This window comes from Cinclus cinclus, chromosome 7, assembly GCF_963662255.1.
Source record: "Cinclus cinclus chromosome 7, bCinCin1.1, whole genome shotgun sequence".
Classification (NCBI taxonomy): domain Eukaryota; kingdom Metazoa; phylum Chordata; class Aves; order Passeriformes; family Cinclidae; genus Cinclus; species Cinclus cinclus.
In genome coordinates this window covers 24,129,645-24,145,379 of record NC_085052.1, presented here as the reverse complement: position 1 = coordinate 24,145,379, position 15,735 = coordinate 24,129,645, and the positions used below count along the sequence as shown (strand labels likewise).

General features: G+C 40.4%; 1 protein-coding gene across 1 annotated transcript in view; it reads right to left on the bottom strand.

The window, feature by feature from the left end:
* The window catches only part of ZMIZ1 (zinc finger MIZ-type containing 1), a 153,132-nt gene that overhangs the window by 32,576 nt on the left and 104,821 nt on the right, over nt 1–15,735 (bottom strand). Inside the window, exon 4 of the mRNA XM_062496898.1 lies at nt 15,049–15,193. Coding sequence (XP_062352882.1) covers nt 15,049–15,193 — 145 coding nt within the window. The remainder of the gene's footprint in view (nt 1–15,048; nt 15,194–15,735) is intronic.

Here is a 15,735-nt window from a genome sequence, read left to right as displayed (position 1 = left end):
ACTGCTGGTGGTGACAAAGGAATTAACATCTGATATTACCTTAACTCTCCACTCCTCCTCCACTATTAGCTTAGAATTCTCAGAGGCATGACGTTTCTTTAACAGCAATGTAATCATATCAAACCACACAGAATGAATGAATTCCTTAACTATATTGAAGCACAGGGCTTTTACCATAAAACCATTTGTTAGCAGTGAAAGTCCACATAAACTCAGGGGCAGAGTTTCAAACAAGGACACTAAGTTACGCAGAAGCACGTATTTTTTTTGGCAATTCATCTCAAACTCTTCAACAATCACTGCTTCAGATGCCTTTTATCAATTCAATTAGATTTTGAGACAAGACTGCAGCTCCACTGTCTGCAGTGGGTGCCCAAATGGCCAGAAAAGCCTTTAATGCAATAGCAGTTCAACATCATTTTGAAAAGTAAATTGAAATGCAGATAGTGTTCTCCCACACGATGGATAAGCTGCATGCCAAAAATGGTATTAGCTAATCAGCATTCTGGAAAATCAACTGCAGATATATAACACATCTTTCAGATAAATAGGTGGATGAGAGGATTGGGTTTTTCCATTAGCTTTGTCCACAGATACAAGCAAACATTTCTTACAGTTCTTTTCATACAAAAGCATTGGTGATTTCAGAATGAGCCCAGGATAGGTACATACTTAGTGTAATTAATGAAATACCTTAAATCCTGTGAAAGTAACTATCAATCCTATGACCACAATATACACTCCACTTGAAACTTGCTCATTCTTGTACTATTAACTCATAAATTAGATTTCAATTTGCATATATATACACATACACTCAGGTGATCCTTCCTTGTCTAGATACATATATACAAATACCACTTAACAGACACACATTGCTCTTTTATTTTCAAACATCAATGGTTTTTATTTAATATCAAGAACTGCATTTTTATCTTGACTACCAGCTATCACCAAAATTCTGTCCGGGGCTAACTTGCCTAAAGAATCTATACAGGCTCTACATGTACTCTATCAACATGCTTCTAAGCCTGCTCACTCTCCCGTGACCCCAGACAGTGTTCCAGGCTTGGACCACTCCTTCCTTTTGTGCTGTGAGCCAAAGTCAAGGACTAACTCCATGTTCATTCTTTAACCTGTTTATAACACCAAATGTAAATCATTTAAGAGCAGGAATTGCTCTGCACAAAGAGTGCACGTGTGTGATAAAAACTGCCTCTGTCCCAAGTAACAAATAACGTAATAACAGCAGCAGCAACTGTGTAAATGAAGCATTGAATACATTTCACAAACAGCTAGGAAATTTCCAACAAATTCCACAATGCTCTGCCAGCACATCAGCAATGTATTAGAACATAGCCATGAATTTGAACTGACCTATCTGCTTCAAAATACCATATTCAACCAAGCAATAAAATCACACAAAAATTTAAATTAGAGAAAAGTATAATTTTCCCTATCAAATAATTAAAGAAAATTAATGGAAAAAGGTAATTCTCTATAAGATGACTGACATGTCATGTGTACACTGACAGCATCCAAATAAACCCATGTGTGAATAAGGGCGTAATGGACACCTTGCAACCACTAAATCCTGCTAACCCACAGTTTTTTAAAATATTTACTCTTAGAATCTTGCCCCTGTCACTCAGAGGTTCAGACAATGGCTTCAGTGATGAACATTTGCAAGTGACGCAATGCAAGTCCCTCCAACCACCATGGAGACAAATGATGACTAACCCAGAATTTGTGACTGCTATCGAGATTTCTTCTTTTATCCTGCTCTGAATGATGCCTCCTACTTTACTTCCTTCTCTGACTGTTTCTGATGATGTCTGCTCTGTGATTTGTTTGGATATTTATGGCACATATGAGTGTTCATGTACTTCAGTGACTACAAAGAAGCTCTCTCCATGACATAACCAGTGAAAGGACTCACTGCAGACATTCCACTCTATTCCCCACTGATGTGCTGTGGGCAGGTAAAAAAACCTGAGGAGCAAGGCAAATATTTTGCAAGTGTATGAGTAAATAAGAAGAGTAATGACAGGCAGGAATCAAACCACAGAGTCACTAAAGATTCTTCTAATGCAAATATGCCGTACAGTTTGTAAACACACTCCAACTTTGAGCAATGCTTCAGCCTGCTGTTAAGAAGTTATAATTATTACTTCACTTTCTTTGCCTCCTAAGCATGTCTGTCTTACCCGTTTCTCTCCTTTACAGTATACAGAAGGGATTTCATATAGCTTTCCTCCATAGTTTTCAATGGTAGAGTCAGATCATTTGTTCAGTGGAAGGCTACACTAGGTACTCAAAGACTATATAATCACTTCATCCTAATTATAAACACAGAGTAAATCACTCAAATGTTACTGTATTACAGTTAAAATGAGTGGCAACCTCAAGAAACCATACTGATGACAAGTAATAAAGCTTCCAGCACCACACAAAAAGCCAGAAAAAGAGGCCAGCAGCTACAGATTAGTTGAGAAATATTCATTGTGCACATTTTTGAAACACGTCACTACCACATTACCCAACACAGGACCTAGTGTTAAATTTCAAACATTATTAATAACAGAAATTAGAGCAACACTGAAGTAGTGATAGATGTGCCTTGCAAAACATGAACTTAAATAGCCTAACATCCACGTACTGTCCTAAACCTCATCCCTCCAGTTTCACCTTAGTTACCCCATGAGAAATCCAAGGCAATCTCCTGGTTTGCATTCCCCAGCATTTATTCCGGCCCATTACCAACTTCATGCATGTCTGAGTACACCTTTTGCCATACTGGATACATACCCACCCTTTCTCCATTACATGAAGACTTCCCTTGGTTTCAAGCTGTAGAAGATGCTGAAACTCGTGCCACTCAACTACAGGATTACTTCCCTCCACTCTGAGTCCCTCCTCTCTGCTCTTTCAACTTCCACTTCTGTCCTTAAAATTACCCAAAGGAATATTCCCACCGTCCAAGGAAAATCAATGTAAGTACTGTAATGAAACATGACCAATCCAATTCTCATTTGCAAAGAGTAGTGGTTTTCCCCTGTTATTATAGAGGGCTGTGAATTATCCTGAAATCCCTTTCTTTAAACTTGAAAATGGCAGCCAATAAAGAAAGAAGCTTCAACCTCTTCAGCCAAAGCGAAATGCTGCCCATGACATTGTTCCTGTTGAACTTTACAAGGGTAATTAAATCTCTCACTGCACCCTGGAGGGCAGTGAGTCAGTTTGGGCTCAGCTGGAGCCCACTAAAAGAGTATTGACTAAATTTACAATAGTGCTAATGAACCTATACATACTACTGGTCAGCAGTAAAGGCCAAACAGCCGAGGAAGCCACAGAGCAAAGAGGAAGAGATGGAGGGAAATTACTTCTCAAAGTAATGTTTTGCTACTGTGATGTAGCAAAACCGCAGTCAAACAATGAGGAAGGATTTCTTAGATACTGGCACTGAACCCACCAGTAATAAAACACTCACGTTGAAGAAGTACATTGGTAATTAGGTCTAAAAATCTTCTCTTAATCTCAGTACTAGGCAGATACCCAGTCTCTAGAAAAAGTTACAAACTTCATGTCAGACAGAGACTGACAGTTAATTCTAATAAAAATTGCTTAATAACAAGTGACTTTTGTAGAATAAATTAATACAAGTGAATTACTGTAGTTTATACATGATTTGTGGCATTATTTGCTGTGTTTTAAATATGCTTATGTTGTCACTAAAGCAGTTGTATATGTATGTAATACTCTGCTTACATGCCTTCAGTCCTTGAAGAAGGAAGGATTCAGATGGCTTAGTGAAGCATGCATCCCTAGAGCATTGGCACTTTACATATTGTGGAGGAGGGTGAAAACTGGAATTACACATTCCTGGTGATTTTCCACATCGCTTGTTGAGAGGGCCAAGTGTCTAAAATACTACCCTCATAAAGCATCTACCTCTGTTTTAAACACTGTAAATCTAACAACTAGTGCACCAGATGCTGACTTTCCAAAAAAGCCTTTTCAGTCCAACCACTGACAATCAAGTTTCCCACAACTGGGCCTTCAATGGCTACTTTCTGTTGCTTACCCTCAAGCCAGCTTTGGAGTTTTGCAGCGTCTTTAACGTCTCTGAAGCGCAGTCATTCCACCTGAAGGGTAGCTGACACACACACACAGAATTCACATAACCCTTTAAATCTACCAACTCTATCCTATCTTTCTCAGTTGACACCAAGATGAGCAGGTAATTGCCACTAGAATGCTGACTGTCATTTCTCCCACATCTTCTTTTGCCACCCATGGACACCTTGAGAGGAGAGCATCTCATGACAAGGTGTGAGGTGTCAGAGAAGACACAGGCCAAACATGTTTTGCAATAACACATGGCCAAAAAAATCAGAACAAGCAAAACAGAACCCAGAACTGGGGCTGCTGATCTGTCCCTGCCTGATGACACCTCTCTGTGTCTGCACCTTGCTCTGCCTCTGGACAGATGTGTGCTCAGGTGCTCAGCACCCCTTGCCTGTAGTCTTGGTAGGAGCCTCTAGGTGACACTACTTTAATACAAACGAAACCATAACAATTTCCAAGCAAGGCTTCTTGCTCCCCTTTTCTCCCCTACAACCTGATGAATCTGCAGTGGAAAAAGATCACAAATCCCACAGTCAGAACAGGCAAGAAAACCCTGTATAACTGAAGCACCAAGACATGAGTTTCATGTCTGGGTTGTCTCAAAGTTAGGCAGCTCAGCTTCTTTCATTCAGTTTAGTTTTTGTTTTATTTGGATTTCTTGAGAGAACACCACTCATTGTAGCTTTATTTATTAATATAGATTTAGTTTGCAAGCCTTCTTGATTAGGGCACCACCATGAACCTAACACTAGAAATTGTAAAAAAAAGTAGCTTAAGTCCTTTCTGGGGCATTTTAGTACTTCATACCAAAAGGCAGTTCAAATTCAGCATTTGTACTGCACCATGCAAACCTAATGACCCAATAAGATAGGAATCCCTGACAACCTATTCAGAAATTACAGATCAAATGGATTTTTGTTTTCATTTTGGTCAAAGTTCCACTGAAAATATCCCTGGCCTTGAGTATTAATTCAGGAAAACCCCACTGTGACAACTGAAAGCCAGGATTTGGTTTTGCTTACTGCCAATCAAAAACATTTTGGAGATCTGCTTTTATTTTCTTTGTGAAAACCACTAGACAATCAGAAGGAAACAACTGACTTGTCATTTTTCATTGAGATTCTTCTTCAAAGAAACAAAGCCAGCACCTCCCCACCTGAGATACATGCACCATCTTCATACACCTACAGTGCTCTTGGCGAACACGTTTCAACTGAACACCTAACACTAGTTTATAGTCTAGGTGACAGTTACTATAAACACGTTACTGTTAAAAAGAACAAACCACACAATTTAACCAAGTTATCCCCTGACCTCTTATGCTGTGTTTTCCATAGGCTCTGTAAACCACTCTGCAATTTGTCATTTGTTCACACAGAGGAACGTGGCAGAGCCAAGAGACACCAAAGTGGGAAGAACATGAAGGCCACTTACAGTCAGCAAGGATATACAATGACATATTGTAAAGGAAACAAGGAGTAAGTACCTCTGTACACCACACATGATGTACAGAACCAAACTAAAAGCTGATATTGTGCGCAGGTACCCTAAACTTTTTACATTCAAGATGAGGAAAGCAAGAGAGTGATGCAGTCAGTCTGTATACTAATAACTGACTTCAGATGGCTAGCAAGAATTAGCTTTTGATTGATGCCATCTATGTGATTCACACCTTCCTCAAATGCATTCCTCTATTTCGCATTATTATCTGAAGATGTTTTAATTGTGTTGGCATAAATTAAGGCACCACCCTGCATTTCACTAAGCAAACACCTAAAACACAATCACATCCAAATAACTGGGTGTTTTTATGCAATGCTAAAATGAAAAAAGCCAATCTGGAAGTATTCTACAAGACTTTATTTCCCTCTACTTAATGATGTGACTCCAAACACCCATATTTTACGAAGAAAATACCAGTTTCAAAAAATATTCCATCATGATTTCTCAAGTCTGTTGATTCCCTCCACTCTTTCCAACTAGATGAATATGGTCTCGAACCCTTTGGAAAACTTTGATTCTCCCAACTCCAAATGCACAGCAGATCCATACCTGGACCTTGCCTATCAAGGAAGAATTACCTCAAGTGTTGTTTCGGTACTGGATATTGCCTGTAGCATTAAAAGGAGGACTGAAAGCAGTTAGAAATCTCATAATTCACTGTAAAAAGAAGGAAGCTGTTTTCTGGCAAACCATATGAGAACACAGAAGCACTCTGAACCCCTTGTAGGTGAGCAGATGCAGGTGAAGCAGTCAAAAGGTGAAGGCAACAAGCCATTTATCAGCTCAGTGGTTTGGATGGCACCTGCTGCTAGGAGGTGGCTATCACCCTCTGCCTCTGCTCTTTTAAATATCCACACACGTATTTATAATAACCATTCACATAGCCACACATATATGCACAATACAGGCGCTTGTGTGGAGACTGAGGCAACAAAATCGAGCTGGCAGTTCAGCAGGTGATACAAAGTCCCTCTGGAAGCTGAAAGCCCTTAACTTTTTCTTTACATCTGTGACAAGGCCTGTGAGGCCTGCATGACTTATGACTGCACAGGGTGGGAATGCTGCCTTCCATTTCACATTGGCTTGCTACAGCTCAGGCTGTGACACGCTTGCTGCTGTGCTTCCTGGCACCTTCCTCTCTACACCCAGTGTCATTACTTAGAGCCATGCCTGCAAGTCTCATGCTGCTCAGCAAGTTACTGCATCTGATTTTAACTCCTGAAATCAGAAAAATGCATTAGGCCAAATAATTAGATTCATTCATAAGTTTTTGAACCTGCAAAAACCCACATCTCCCCTGCATGCACTCACAGTCCTGCTTCATAGATTCCATATATGTTCACGCACATGTGTGTGCACACGCAAAGATACAGAGATAATGCGACTTATGTCTGTCCACGTGGAATAAACGATCACAGCTATGCAGGTAAGAAACAAAAATGCTACTGAGACCCACTCCTGCCTCTAAGAAGCAGAAGGGGGTTACATCGTCTGACATGGGAACTACGGCATCCATCTGATAAAAGGAAAAAAGATTAAACCATCACACCCAGTTCTATTGTCACACAAGTAGACCATGCAATGCATTACTACAGCCCAGATTACAGTTACAAAATCCACCGGTAACAGCCCTGCTATTAACATGCCACCTGTTACCTTTTTCAAAATGCTGAAATTATCTTATGATCGTTTTCAGCTCGACAAATGCAGTATAATCTTTATTGCATCTCATAGCACAGACCTGCTTCATCCATGTCTTATTTATCTCATGTGTGTCGGAATGCAACCCCGAGCCCTCAGTCCCCCCCTGCCACCAGGCATTCCTTCTGCTCTGCTTTATCAATATACCTGGGTTTCCATATCCGACTGCTCCTTTACAATAAAAAACACACCCACCCAGTATTCTACCATTGCCTGTTGCCTTGGTAATCCAAATGCCTGGGTACTCGCTGATTATCGGCGAATGAGACTCGCATTGTTCACACCGCAGCGCGTCTGCTATGTTAATGTGAGATAATGGCAGCCAGAAGACTCCTTTTGTTCCCAGCTTTGCTGTTTATTCATAGTGCCTGGAGGTCAGCGACTGCTACAACAACCGGGGAAGGAACCGCTGAGAGCGTGAGCAGATTCCACTTCTGCTTTTGCCTCTGAGACAGGGGGAAACACGAGCAGCCCCGCACAGCGAGAAGGGCACCGGGAGCTCTGCAGTCTGACTCACGCAAGGTGTAGCAGGCGGCTCGGAGGAAGATGTGATGGACTTGCACTTCCGAGATTTTAGATGAAGCTGATTTACGCTCCCCGACAACAGAAAAAAACCGCTTTCTTCGAGAGGCACGGCGGGAAGGGAGGGAGAGAGGGAGGAGGGGGCAGCACAGCACCGCCGCAACTTACGGGGAGCGAGCCGGGCTGGGGTCGGGGCTGGCCGGGGAGCAGGGACAGCTCTGCACAGCTCTGCCGAACCTCTGGGGACAGCGGCCGGGCTGGGGCTCGGGGCTGGCCGGGGAGCAGGGACAGCTCTGCCGAACCTTTGGGATCAGCGGCCGGGCTGGGGCCGGGGGGAGCGCCCGGAGCGGGGCAGGGCAGGGCAGGGCAGGGACAGGGCAGGAACAGCCCGGGAGAGTGACCGGGCCGGGGAGGGGCAGGTCTGAGAAACGCCTGCCTGAGCCGTGTCCCCCTGCCTGTCAGAGCAGTTTGGAAATGCTGCTGGTGACACAGGGACACGGCCAAACACACCGCCACATCGCATCTCCCCTGACGCGGTAAGTGGGAACAGAGCACGAACAAGCTCTGGTACCTTCCCCGCATTGCCAGCTTGGTGGAGACGAGGAATTCAAGACGCTGCCCCGGCTGGTGTGCTGCTCCTTATCCCCGGAGCACCCTTTCATGGGAAGAAACCACCGATTGCTGCTAAAGGCGCTGCCAGTACCCAATTATAATGTCACCGACCCATCTGCCCAGGTTGCTGATGCGCTCTGTCTGCCGAGCAGTCTTTGTTGTGATTTCTAGAGAAAACCAGCTAGGAGATTCTTAGCAATTCTAAGAATTGCTAATTTTTTTTTTTTTTTTTTTTTGGGAAACCATTAGAAAAGCCCTCCACCACTGCAAATAGTAACGACTATTTCCTTTTCTTCTCACTGCGATTCTGAGAGCCTTGAGAATCCAAGTGCACGGGAATAGCAGGAATACAACAACTGACAAAATTGAGCACTGGGAATTCACTTCTTTTGTAATCTATTTACAGAGAAATCCTGTGGAGGGTGACATTTTCATGTAAGTGAATGAATAACAGATACATGTAAAGAAAAGGCATCAAGAAAAATATCAAGCCTTAGATAAAATATAGATCTGTGATGCTGCTGCCAAATTATCCAAAAATATCCAAAAATCGTTTAAAAAGACAAGGTATTTGCCGTAATTTATGTCAGCGATCTTTACGTGCCAGACTGGAAGCTCCCTCCCTGCTTAGAAGCCATGTCACCTCCTGGCAGGCAGGCTGGAGCGCGATGCTCACAGCGTGGGTACCCAGAAAACAGCTCCTCACACTGACCTCAGCCTGTGCTGAGCCCTCCCCCAGCCCTCCTGTGCCTGGACAGGACTGCTAAACCTCACGGGTGGACCTGATGCTGTGCAGGTTGAAGGGCACTGACTTAGTTCTCGTGTTCCCTGTCCAAAGGTGTTCAATCCAGTTAAAAGACTCCCAATGATTTAATGAGTTTTGCAACAAAGGGCTAGGCAAAGTATAGCTTTCAGTGTCACCACAGGCTTATCGGGCTGACAAGTCAAAATGGTTAAAAACCAGGGGTGCTGCCACAGTTAAATGATTTTTAACCCTACTGCCACCAGAAATCAGTTGGTTTCATTGAGAACAAGTGACAGAAGGTACCTTCCCAATATGTTTGAAGAGGAAAATCATGTAGACTCAGCATGTATCACCTGCTTTTGAGAGGAGACCTCGTGCAAAGACCCATGCTACCCCTGTGATAATCACTAAACATAAGTCACAATTGACCAGACATTTTGAGGAATTAGTTGTTCAATATGGCCCAAACATGAAAATGATACCTGTCTATTCAAAGCTGTTGCCGTATTTTAAAAATTAACAGCACAAAGCCTGAGAAGATCAGATTTTGCCTTAGTCAGCAGCCATACCTTAAATAATATTTGCCTAGTGTTCACTTATAAAAATATCAGCTGACGCTTTTTAATTAAAAAAAAAATCACAAACTAAAACCATAAGACTACAACATTTAAAGGAAAAATATAGAGTACATAGCTACTTATATGTACTCATCAGAAAAAAACCCCACAAAATTATAGTAGTCCTGCTACATATTAGTTTTATTACAACAGCACTCAATTTGACTCATCAATCAATATACAAGACCTGTTTCCACATCTGTGCAAGGCTCTGTATACACAAGAAAAGATGATCCTTATCCTATACCTTTTACCAAGCATGTAAAGAATACATATTTGAAAACAAATTACCCATTATTGTTTCCTGCTACCACAAGAACTGACCACAAACTTATCTAAAATGAAATGCAGATTTTTCACATGAAAATATTCCATATTTAATTATTAAAAGCTAATGGTTACACTTATCAGTTTTCAAGGAGAAGATACTCATTTGCTTTTAGCTTCAACAAGCTCAAGGTTTTCTTTCACCTCCTCCCCATAAATGTATATGATAAAATTATTATCAGCAGTTTCACTTAGAGGACAGGATGGACAAACAACTCTTGGGACAATAATTTGGAGCAATTAGTAATTAGTTTTGTCTTCACAATGCTTAGAGCATAAGCATACTGTTCCGAAGAACTTTTTTGGGTTTTTTTTTTTGTTAAGAAATGACATCTTTGCAGAACCATTTCTTGATTCTGAACTCTTCCTTACTCTCTTCAGACAGTATATTTTAACATTTCTTCACAGAAAGGAAACCAGAAAAAACAGCGAAGCTACTCTTGCAGAATCAGAAGTAATACAGGTTTCTTTACTGGGTATATTCTCTTATATTAGGATTTACCATCTGTTCAGTCCCTAATTATATTTATTTCACAACTCCACAACCACAAAGATGAAAAGGCTTTGAAACAATTTTCTCTTTTACCTCAAGAGTTATGAATTCTTTTGCAAAGATTTTTCCCTGTGTGCCAGAGCCACATGACATAATGGAGCAACCCCCTACTTGAACCTCATGTATAAACCATGCACAATGTGCTTGTTTTCATACAAGTGTGTATATGCTGCACCTGACCTCATCCAGACATTTTTAAAGTGGCTATCACTGTTGGTCAAAACAGCCTATGATGCAAAATTGAAAAGGTAGTAGCCTTTACAGAACTTCTGTAACCGTTTGTGCTAGTATGTTATAACCAGTTCACTCCTGATTGTTAATAATGCAAGAGGCAGTCCTCACCACACAGCAAAAATTTAGACAGAATTACCATTCTCTTCCAAGAGCTCCTATGAATGTTTGAAAGTTCAGCTCTTACTCAAGTTTAAATTGGAAGAAAAAAGGACAAAATAATCACTAAAAACAAGCACTCTTAAAAGCAAGTTTTACCACTAGAAGTTATTTATGATTGCCTAAACATAAAACATTAATGGTAATAAATAACACAGCTACTGTAAGACTGAATTATTGGTTCATTTCGTCTACTGTTCAATTTTCTCTAAATCTTTGGCACTAAGTAATTTGTGATAAAAATTACATTATCTTCATATTTTTCATCAGTAATGACTGCCCTATAGAGGCATTGCCACCCTTTGGTTTCTAACTGTGAGACAGCTGGCAATTATTACATAAGACCAAAATTTGGAGCGAGAGTGAAGACAGTAAGAACCCTACAGATGCTCATGACAACACACTAAACTGCAACTAACAGCTGTCTATTTCTAGGTGGTTTTGTTGACAAATAAGCTGTATTACAAGCTGTGCAAGAAATGAGAAGCCCCCCAGTGCTTGCCTGAGTCAGACTGATGTAAAAATGAACTAGGGTAGAATTCCTGCTAGGATTGATTGGAACTGTACCCATTTCAACCAAGATTCAATTTGATACACATGTACAGGTCCACCACTTAATGCAATGAAGTGTTATGTAGGAACTTCATCAAAGCATTGGAAGGTGTATAATGACAATAATTTGTTTTTACATAACAGCATTTGCTGAAGATCTTAAATTAATTCAACAATCAGCCACCTTCAGTAGTATCTGTTATTACAGACAGTTTGTCAGATTGGAAAACTTCAGCACAAATAATTACACTATGCCCTATAAGCTAGAAAGCATGAAATTTCACTCCTGTGCAGAAGGGCTAGCCTGAAGAGTAACAGCTGTCCTTAAGTTGAACATAAATCCATTAAGCAGAACTTTAACTAGAAGTTATACAGGTTTAAGGAGGTAGATAGGCCCTACACTGGTCCTTCAATACAGGAGTAAATTTATTCCCATGAATCAATAAAAAGGTCTAAGGCAAAAATAAATAAAAATCTCACATGCAAGTTTGAGCTGACTATTAGAGTGCAAAGACTTAAAAAAACCCTAAGATTGGGAGGTTCCTTTTGACAACCCAGTGCTCATTCTGTTCACAAAACACAGAAGTTTGCAATCCAACCAACTGCCCTACATTAGATAGAAGGTATTTAGCTGATTTTTTTTCTATATGCAACACTTGATCATTCTGTTAATGATAAGCTAAATTTAGAAAGAAATTAGCACAATATAGTCTTTACTCTGAAAGCATTGGTTGCATGTGTGCACATCCTCATATGGCTTACATTCTGCTCTCTGTAAGTGCATTTAACCAACAGTAACACTATGAAAGCCTTCCTTGACCAGTTTACTTCAGTTTTCTCTCACAGCTCAATTAACTTTTAAAAATCAAAGATTGTCTTTAAAAAACAGGCCAGACCTGAATTACTTCTAGTGTAAGTGCCCCTAGTTTATTAAATATGAATCCTTAGATTTAGATACTTGTGATACATTATTGAGTCACAATTTATTTTAAATAGCTGAGCCCTCTTTCAACTTTGAGACCAAGCAGCTGTGTTTCTGTAGTGCCAGCTACATCAGGATTCTGGTCCCTGACTAGAGTTCTGGGTAATTTTGTTGCTAGTAAAAGGAACAGCAGAAAAAGCTCTGTGTGGAGTACTCAAGATCATCTGATGATGGGGAAGGACTTAACTGTGTGTCTAATGATAATCAGCAGCTCACAAATATCTACATTGCCTTTGTGAAGTAAGGTTCTTGCATATGCTCTTGCTTGTTCTAATTTACTATCTAATTCTTTTACAAAACTTGAAGTAGCTGGCTACATTAATTGTTTCAGGAAATACTTTTTTTTTGGTTCGAATTAACAGAAAAGTCTTGTGGATTAGAGATAAGATACTGTGAACTTTAATACTAAGCTTTTGACCCAAATGTAATCTAATGCAAATACAAATAGTGCTTCATCAACAGCTTCACCACTTATTGTAGTTAATACTGTATTTAATGGCTTTTCATCTTTTGTTTAATTAAAACAAATAGAAAACTCAATTCTTCTTCACCCCGTACTTCACTACTGTCTTACAGACTGATTACAAAACATCCATGAAAATAAACAGTTCCAGGTGGAAAAAGAAGTTGGAGAGACACAGGATGTCTCATTCTAATGTATCACCTGAGAGATTTTGAGCAGTTATGGTTAAATTACAGACAACAGAACACACCTAAGCAGTGATGCAAACATTCCAAATCCCAAAGCAGCTGCTGCAGCTATTGTATATAAGAAGTTATGCCACAGAAATTCTGTTTCTAGAGGGGCATCTCACAGGTAAACAGTAGTAATTCAGAAATTACTCCCAATGTCTTCCCCAGTAGAGCATTTCAAGGGCAATACTTGAGAGAAATATGCAGGAACTGCCTAATACTGGGCAGGATGCTCTACTACAGGCAGCTGCTGGAAATGCTGGTATTTAGGTTCAGTAGAAGAAAATATTTCTTTTTTGACATGTGACAGTTTCAGTAGAAAATTGCCACGAAAGAAGTGAGTTGTGCCTATCTTATCTATTATCTAGTAATGTAGCACACAGCCCCTGTAAGATAGTCTTACTTTATAGATTCTAGAGGAACAGAGGTTAAAAGGTCAAATGAGAATCAGGCATCTAAAAACTACAAAATTACACCTAAGAGAACATACACTGCACCACATTCTCTGCAGACTGGCCACTAATTCCACTTTGTCTTCTGAAAAGCTTCTCCCAGGTGTAAAATTATTTTAAAACATTAAGTTTTCTGTGGTTTTTTTTTTTTTGTTAAGCATGTTTACAATCAGTCATTTCATAAGCAACTACAAAAGAGGAAATCCAGGTACTCTAAAAAGCCAGTGATGATATATTAATTATACTTCAAAAAAAGGACTGACTTTAATCTCAAGGGCTAAAATAAAAGGCATCGTGATTACATAGTCATGCCATAAATGCAACAAAAATAATGAAAACATATACAACCCAAACCCCAAAAGTTGTTTTCAGACAAATTTGCATATGCAAATGCACTGTTATAAAGATGTCCCTAAGCTCCATTCTAACACAAAAGGTCAAGTTAGGCTATCATGGAACTTAGGCAGAAGGAATTTAGACTCATTACATTCTCATAGTCCTTTACTAACAAAAACCTCTACACTAAAACAAATTCACACTATTTGTGACTTCTTCAATGTGATGCTGAGGTAAAGAAAGCCTTGGAAAATAAACTCCCAGAAACATACAGTGTGGAATGAATGCTCAATCCTGTCTACACTTTATCTCCAGCTTTTGCTTTTGACCTAGGTTGTCCAGACAAGAAATACAAATAGTGCTCCTCTACATAATTTGTTAATCAAAGGCTTCACATCATGTTCTTACAGTGTCCTTCAATGTTCATGTTTTCTCTAAATTAGCACAAGTGCTGTGTGATCCTCACCTGATACAAGACTGTACAGGACATCCTCTGATCCATGGCTACACCCACAGTACAATTGCTTTGCATGCAATACATCTCCAATGATGGTTAAAACACAGAACATCAGTGAAATGTTTTCAACATCAAGAAAAGCCAGTTGTATTTAAATAAACATCAGGCAAGTGTCTGATGAAAGACATGATGTACAAGTTTATCTCTAGGGCATAACTTGAAGCTTGAAAGCAAGCCCACTTGATCTGAGCACAGATTTGAAGATGGAAGTGTCACTTCACTATGCATGGGGCAATAGCAAAAAGAAAATCTGAGTTTATTTAGTGCTTGCTGTAATTACAGATACCCTGCTGTCCACAGTACTGAGCAGCTCACAAAACAGTGTCACCCCATCAGTGGTAACAAGCATTTCAAGTGACAGATGGGTCACACAACACACTGTCCAGACTGCACTGCTGCAGGCTGGGCCCAGACTCACCTGTGAGAGAGGGTGGGTTTCATGGAGCTCATAGAGTTCATGGGGGGTTGCATGGGGAGCTTCCCGGGAGGATCGTTCTGCCGGCTTTTCTGGTGGCGAAGCAGCAAGAGCCGTCCCAGCTCCTCACACCACGAGGAAAGCAGTGCTGTGCAAACAGAACAAATGACAGTGAGCACACATCTGAGGAACCAGCACAGCCCAGTGCAGGTGCAAGCCACTGTAACAGGAGTCATGAGCTGAACAGACAAACACCAGGAGTGCAAAGCTTGTCCATGAACCAGCACTTACACTATTATCCTATCAAACTGAGTCTGTAATTGCCCTACACTAACATCAGAACATTTTTACCCAAGTTACAAACGTTCTGAGTAGCCCAGGAGGCACAAGAGAACTTGTCTGAGCAGCACAGAGATGAAGAATGGATGAGGCGAAAGGACATGGGATAGCTGTTAGAAGTAAAGTAAAATGCAAAATAATTCATTTCACACTAATAGAAACATAACAAAAACATAGAAAAAACATCATTTACCGAGGGGAGCAAAGGAAAAAAAAACATCCCCTTTCTGATCAGCTGTTTTTTTCCAAAAGATTAATTGGAGAGAAACTCATGTGCATGAATTAATTTCCAAAACTGCTATGCGCTACCATTCTTGAATAGATAAACAGGAAAATTATGTATGGAGACAT